General features: G+C 40.9%; 1 protein-coding gene across 1 annotated transcript; it reads right to left on the reverse strand.

Moving 5' to 3' along the window:
• Positions 1–4169: 4169 nt before the first annotated feature.
• LOC120858083 (olfactory receptor 8S1-like) lies at positions 4170–5095 on the reverse strand. The gene is given in 2 exon segments (XM_040233949.1): positions 4170–5065; positions 5068–5095. Coding segments are annotated over 2 exon segments (924 nt in total).
• Between the last annotated feature and the right edge of the window lie 3000 nt (positions 5096–8095).

Below are 8095 nucleotides of genomic sequence, written 5' to 3' on the forward strand. Positions count from 1 at the left end.
GGTTTATCCATGCTACATGGTGTGGAAATCTTTATTCATTTTCTTTGGTTGTATTCACTTCACATATACATACACATGCACGTCTGCTCAGTCGTGTCTGACTTTTGCAGCTTCATGGACTGAAACCCGCCAGGCTTCTCTGTCCATGGAATTTTCCAGGAAAGAATACTGGAGTGAGTTGCCATTTCCCATTTCCATTGGGAAGATTAAGGGATCTTCCCAACCCAGGGATCAAAGCTGCATCTCTGGCATCTCTTGCATAGGCAGGCAGATTCTTTACCACTGTACCACCTGGGAAGCCGATTCACTTCACAGTATGGATATATCAAAAATTATATTTTAATTTCTATTGTAGATGGCTATGCAGGCTTTCCTGGTGTCTCAGCCAGTAAAGAATCCATCTGCAATGCAGGAGACCTATGGGGTCTCATAGAGTCAGACACAACTGAGCGAGTTTGGTTATGGTATTATGGTATGAGTTATTACCTGTTTTTGGTTATTACAAACACTGCTACCATAACATTTTTGTACATTTGTTTTGGTGCAATGAGTAAGAGTCTCTCTAGATAAATCCATAATAGGGGAACTTTGGGCTGAATTAACTTTACCACATAATAGTTAACAAAAAACTTTTTCCCAAATGAGAAATTTCATTGTTTTACACTACTGCCAATACCTTGTTTTATTGGGCTTCTTAATTTTTGCATTTTGTCATCTGCTTAATGGTAATTTTCACTGTGGTTTTCATTTGCATGATTCCTATTAAGGATGAGGATCTAAGAGATTTGGATTTCCTCTTTTGTCAAAGTCCTGTTCCAGACTTTTGCTGATTTTCCTATCTGAATGATTTCTTTTTTTACAATGGATACTAGGATTTTGCTGCTTATGTGTGTGGCATATATTTTTTGCTCATCTTTTCATTCTTAATGAGGTTCTTTTTTGAAAAGTCAAAGTTCCTAATCTTAATATAATTCCATTTATCAACATTTTTTTGTAGTTCAGTTCAGTTTAGTCGCTCAGTTGTGTCCAACTCTTTGTGACCCCATGGACTGCAGCACGCCAGACCTCCTCGTCCATCGCCATCTCCCGGAGTTTACTCAAACTCATGTCCATTGAGTTGGTGATGCCATCCAGCCGTCTCATCCTCTGTCGTCCCCTTCTCCTCCTGCCTTCAGTCTTTCCCAGCATCAGGGTCTTTTCAAATGAGTCAGTTCTTTGCATCAGGTGACCGAAGTATTGGCGTTTCAGCTTCAGCATCAGTCCTTCCAATGACGATTCAGGACTGATTTCCTTTAGGATGGACTGGTTGGATCTCCTTGCTGTCCAAGGGACTCTCAAGAGTCTTCTCCAATACCACAGTTCAAAAGCATCAATTCTTCAGCTCTCAGCTTTCTTCACAGTCCAACTCTCACATCCATACATGACCACTGGAAAAACCATAGCTTTGACTAGATGGACCTTTGTTGGCAAAGTAATGTTTCTGCTTTTTAATATGCTGTCTAGATTGGTCATAACTTTTCTTCCAAGGAGCAAGCGTCTTTTAATTTCATGGCTGTAGTCACCATCTGCAGTGATTTTGGAGCCCTGAAAAATAGTCCGTCACTGTTTCCATTGTTGCCCCATCTATTTGCCATGAAGTGATGGGACCAGATGCCATGATCTTAGTTTTCTGAATGTTGAGCTTTAAGCCAACTTTTTCACTCTCCTCTTTCACTTTCATCAAGAGGCTCTTTAGTTCTTCTTCGCTTTCTGCCATAAGGGTGGTGTCATCTGCATATCTGAGGTTATAGTACTTTTCATATCTGGTTTTTAAAAATCCTCCTCTGCCATGAATGTATTGTCCTATATTATGTTATAAAAGATTTTTAGTTTTGCCTTTCACATTTAATACTTTGACTGGAACTGTTTTTTTGCTTATGCTGGGTGAGGATAAAATTTTATTAATTTTCTACATGAAGAGCTAATCATTGCAGCAGTATTGATAGAAAAGACACCCTCAATGAATTGATCTACCTTGCCATCTCAGTGTTTACTTCTGAGTTTGGGGTCCATTTCTGAGTTCTCTTTTCCATTAGTGTATTTGTCTGTCTATTTGTCAGTAATATAAAGTCTTAATTACATAGTTTTATAATAAATCTTGATGTCTTATTCTTCTTAACTCAGCCTTTATTGAGCTGTTTACTTTTGCATAAAATTTGGAATCAACTTTTCAAATTAATAAAAAATTGTTCTGGAATTTTAATTGAAATTATACTAAAAATATGGGCTTCTCTGGTGGCTCAGTGGTAAAAATCTACCTGCCAATGCAGGAGATGTGGGTTTGATTCCTGGGTCAGGAAGATCCCCTGGAGAAGGAAATGGCAACCCCACTCTAGTATTCTTGCCTGAAAAATCCTATGGACAGAGGAGCATGGCAGGCTACAGTCCATGGGGTTACAAAAGAGTTGAACATGATGTAGCAACTAAAACAATAACAACATACTAAATATGTAAATGATTTGGGAACAATTGTCATTTTAAAAATCATCTACCATTTATAAACATGATATATTACTTTCTATTTAGGTCTTCATTAATGTTTCTCAATAGGCTGCTATCATGTATTTGTTTATTAATTACATAGATGCCAAGGGGTACCTTACTGACCTTTTAATTTTACTTCTATAATTATTCATGCCTACCCCCTACTCCATATACTGTTATACAATATGTACCTGGATCAAATGCACATGCTGTATTTTTTAAACATAAGATCTCAGCAAGAGAGCTTAGGAAAAATAAGATAGGCATGATACACGGATTTCTAATATGAGAATAATATAATTTTTTTCACCTTTTCCTGCCATATTGGTCACAATTCTAAAAAACAGAACTGATAGACTATGTATATAAATACATAGGTATGTAGAAGAGATTTATTGTGAGACATTGGCTCACACAATTATGGAAGCTGAGATATGCCATCTATATGACAGAGGCCTAGGAAAGACAGTGTTGTAATTCTAGTCAAAACCGAAGGTTTAAGAACCAGGGGAGCTAGTGAGAGAAGTCCCACATTTAGTCTGAAGGTCCAAGGACCAGAAGCATCAATATCTAAGGGCAGAGAAATCAAACTCACCCTGTTTTGTTCCATTTTAGCCCTTAGCAGTTGGATGATACCCAGGCACATTGTGATACCCAGGCAGTCTTCTTTGCTAGGTTTATTGATTCAATCCTAATCTCTTCTGGAAACACTGTCATAGACACACCCAGAAATAATATTTTGCCAGCTATCTGTGCATCCCTTAATCCAGTCAAGTTGACATGTAAAATTAACCAACACATCAGCCTATTCAGGTTCACTAGCCTTTTGATGCCAGAGAATACCACCAGGTCTTATGAATGGATGGCTCTGACTGTTTTCATTCTGGAGTATAATTTATACCTGATTTCTTCTTTGTTGTAGGCTCCTTTCTTTATTGTGTGCCTTTGTGAAAATGCCAATAAAAAGTTGACATTTTGGCCAGAGACCCTGTTCTGTTTCAATATACTTTATGTATGTCAGCAAGTCCTGCTATTTCCTCACACAGAGCCAAGGTCTCTCTGTGAACATGTGTGTGAAATGAAGGTTGCTCAGTAGTGTCTGACTCTTTGTGACCCCATGGACTATACAGTTCATGGAATTCTCCATGCCAGAATACTTAAGTGGGTAACTTTCCCTTCTCCAGGGGATCTTCCCAGCCCAGGGATCAAACCCAGGTCTCCCTCATTGCAGGCAGATTCTTTCCCAGCTGAGCCACAAGGGAAGCCCAAGAATACTGGAGTTGGTAGCCTATCCCTTCTCTAGCAGATCGACCCAGGAACTGAACCGGGGTCTCCTGCATTGCAGATGGATTCTTTACCAATTGAGCTATGAGGGAAGCTCCTCATATGAGGGAAGCTATGAGAGAGCTATGAAGGTCTCTCTCTGATTATTTTGCAAAGGGCTCCTGGATAAGAACCTGTACATCAAGCTCTTTTCCCCCCAGCCCCCTCCTCTCTTTTTTGGGGGCAGCTTATTTACTTCAAAATCTACACACATAGTTAAATATAATTGAAATTCAATTTCCCCAAATGCTTTGTGCCTATAAACACCTTTCTCCTTTAGAGATACATTTTCTCTTTCCTGAGCAGAAGCACACAGCTCTCTCTTACCTGCTGGCACACTTCTGTTGCCTCAGCAGTCGCTGTGGAGCTGTTTTCACCTCCTGGTTCTTGAAGCTGTAGATAAGGAGGTTCAGCAAGGAAGTGATCACACTGTACTGAATGGAGACCACTCGCTCCAACACTGGGCCTGAGTCAGGGCTGATGTACCTGAACAGAGCCGTCCCATAGAACAGGAGCACCACAGTGAGGTGGGAGGAACAGGTGGAGAAGGCCTTGCCTTGGCCCTCAGAGGAGCAGATACTCAGTATGCCAGAAATGATTCTTGAGTAAGAAAAGAGGATTGGGGGAAGTGTCAGCAGCCCTGAAGATGTACGTGGCACAGCTAGAAGAATCTCGTTGACAGTGGGGTCAGTACAAGACAGAGGGAAGAGTGGAGGTAGCTCACAACTGAAGTGGCCGATGATGTTGGAACCACAGAAATGTAACTTGTGAACAAAGAGACTATTCATCAAGGAAATAGAAAATCCCACTGCCCAAGCTATGCTCACAATCCCGGTGCAGAGAGGTCTGTCTATGACCACAGTGTAGAGCAGAGGGTGGCAGATAGCAGCATAGCGGTCGTAGGCCATGGCGGAGAGAAGACAGGCTTCTGTCCCCCCTGAGAGAGTGAAAAAGAAACTCTGAGTGATGCAGCCCCACACTGAGATGCTTTTCTTCTGAGACAAGAAGTTCTGTAGCATTTTGGGCACAGTGACTGAGGAGAAACTGAGATCCAGGAAAGACAGGTGTCTGAGGAAGAAATACATGGGTGTGTGGAGCCGAGCATCAGCCTTGATGGTCAGGATCATCACTGTGTTCCCCACTAATGTCATCAGGTAAATCCCCAGGAACAGCACAAAGAACACTGTCTGGATCTGGGGGTCACTGGACAATCCCAGACAAACTCAGTAATAATACTGATATTTTTCATGGTTGCTTAGAGATTCTGTCCCTCACAAGAAACAAGTGGTTCTACATTTGTGAGACATTAATCTGAGTCATTTTCCATGAACAAGAGACTTCTGCTCAAAGAGAGTATATCTCCTTCTGTGCTGTGTGCTAAGCTGCTTTAGTTGTATACCTTCTTACCTATAGACCAAAATGGGAAACTCAGGATAAGGGAGTGTCTTCTCAGATACAATATTCTCACTTGACCTTGTTTTCTAATTGCTAGCATTATCTTGTCATGATCTTTAATCCTTCTCCCTACTTTGTCACTCTTAGTAATAATAATAACTCGTGCATTTAATAATAACAATGTATCATGCATAGGAAAATAAGGTTCTGGATTCAAAATAAGGGGCAGAGCCCAGAAAACCCTTCCTGGTTAAGGGCTGAGAGGCCCATGGGAAAGTGATTCCTTCTTAAATAGTGAGATCATAGACTCACAGTATGCTAGGATGTTGTCATAATGGCTTTTAACCCCTTCATTTTATATATGAGGTGAATGCGATGCCTAAGGCCTCATCGCAAAGTGAAGTCAAGGTTGGGATTAGCCCAGATGTTTCAATTAGTCTTGCGTGCATCCTCATGTACCACACTTACTGGTTTTAAACTGATTGTTAATATGAGTTTTGTGTGGTTTTGGGGTTATGAACAACTTAATTAGTAGGGAGTTCACCTAAATTATGTCCAGGTATTCCTTGGCTCTGATATAGTGCTCCCTACACTTCTGTGACAGCAGCTATTAAGTGGAAAGAGTGCTAGTTTTAGAGTACTAACCTTAGTTTGAGTCTTGGCTCAAATATTCTAATGGTATCATCTGAGAAAAGTTACTCAGTTTCTTGAAACCTTCCCTTTTTCATTTATGAAATTGGGCAAATGAAACATGCTTTTGCAAACTGTCTAGCCCATGACACACTGCACAAAAACACCAAATGTGTGTATGAACAAAGATTGACACAGAATATTGAAAAATAGAAGTGATTTCTCTACTGGTTAGTAGGCTTATGGGCATTCATTTCTTTTGAACAGTTTCTCTAATGTTGTAAAATTATTTTTCCATTGAACATTTCTTTTTTTTATATATCTATAAAGAAAAGATTTGGAGACTTTCAGGAAACTCTCAGCTTAGCTCTGTTTTCTTCAGAGAGAAATACTGAATTGCAGTGAGAGAAAGCTCCTGGGCAAAGGAAGCTGAACCTCTAAAGTGTGAATTGTTTTGTGGTTTCTTCCCCATTACCACTGGGCATCTCAGTAGTTTGACACTACTCAGTACATGTCCCAAATCCTGCTTGGGTACGTGGGACTGAACCCAGTGCCATTTAAAAATATTCCAGGTCCAGGATCTCAGAATACTTCAGGGCACTGTTTTCAAAGTGTGAAAACAGTTTGTCATAGTGCTTTAGGGAGACACCCTAAGTATCAAGAGACTGAGGAGTTACAGGGTGTTTGGGGTCCTCACATCCACCTCAATTGCCCCATCTCTCCATTCATCTATTTAATCATACTTGATAGTAGGATTTTGGTGGTAGGATTTCATCAAAGCAAAGCATCCCATTAGTACAAACTTTCGAAAACCCTGCAACCTAGGGATTCCTTGGCCAGAATAATGTTGTTTTTCTCACTATATTCTCCACCCTTCTCATTTTCAGTCCTCCAGGAAATCTCCTCCTTACTCTTCATCTGGCTTTTCAGCGAGTAAAAACATTCCCATTTAAAATAAAGGCCTAAATTCCAGGGGAGGGAGGGGTCCCAGAACTTGATACATAAAGGAACAAACAGGAAGACTCCAAATGGACAAAGGGCAGAAGGCTCAATCTTCCAGCTCAGCCATTACCTGAATGAAGGTAGCAGTGTCTGACTTTGAGAAAGATACTTCCCTAATCTGGATCTAATTTCCTTCTGTGGAAACAGGAGGGGCTTGGACCAGATACCTGTACAGCTCTCACTAGTTACAAATAACTATGCACCTTTAAGTCTCTCACCTGCCTTACTAAGCACAACTGCTCAGGGTTTGCTGTGTCTTTCAAATTTCCAGCCAGGCTTCTTGCCACAAGACACTGTTGCTGGAAGGAGACTTGACTCCAGCAGTTTGAGATGAGAGGCTTCAGTCAGGTCCCAGGAAAGGTGGACTTTGTTTCCCAGCCAATAATATGGCCAGAGACAGATACAGACAGGCAGTGGTTAAGAGCCAAAGTGTTCAGGTGTGGGTCTCTTTGGAGAGGGCTCTCTTAAGACTTAGGTTTTTCTCTTGTTTTCTCCTTGTACTCCCTTAGTCCCAGGGAGAGCTCCTGGATAGTTTGTGTGACTTGCATTTCCTCTTTCATCAGAGTCCTGGGATCTTGTCCCTGGCGAGGAACAGTGAGAAGACGCTCCAGAGTCAGGAATTGTCCACTGCCCATGGGAGAGGTAGCATTAGCTAGAGACAGAAGGGCCACTGGTCCTGGGACTGAGTGGTTACCGACATGGCTGCTTCCAAGAGTATTTGGTTTAGGGCACAGGAGTTTAGAAAGCTCCTGGCCACAAATTGCTCTACTAATTAAGAAGCAGAGGATCCAGAAGTTCTATAAAGGATTCATCTTGTCTCTGACAGCTCTTTCAGATTTTGAGCATAAGTGTGTGCATGCACACAAACACATATACCCAGGTTTATACAATTTGAAAGTGTATGACTCTTATGAAGCCATTTGCTCCATTCTAAACCCTTGTTTCTCTAGCAATCAGCTTAAGTTCTTGTCTCTTACTTCACGGAGGAAATGTTTCTATGCTTATTTTAATTTTGCTGTATCTCTTCCTCTGTTAGGCTTTAGTACTGGTTATTGCTCATGTTTTTCATTTTTAAAAACATAGTGAGAACAAAAACAGAAATATAGACCAATGGAACAAGATAGAAAGCCCAGAGATAAATCTATGCATCTATGGGCACCTTCTCTCTGACAAATGAGGCAAACATATACAGTGGAGAGAAGACAGTTTCTTCAGTAAGTGG

The sequence above is a fragment of the Oryx dammah genome, unplaced genomic scaffold (assembly GCF_014754425.2).
Source record: "Oryx dammah isolate SB20612 unplaced genomic scaffold, SCBI_Odam_1.1 HiC_scaffold_29, whole genome shotgun sequence".
NCBI lineage: Eukaryota > Metazoa > Chordata > Mammalia > Artiodactyla > Bovidae > Oryx > Oryx dammah.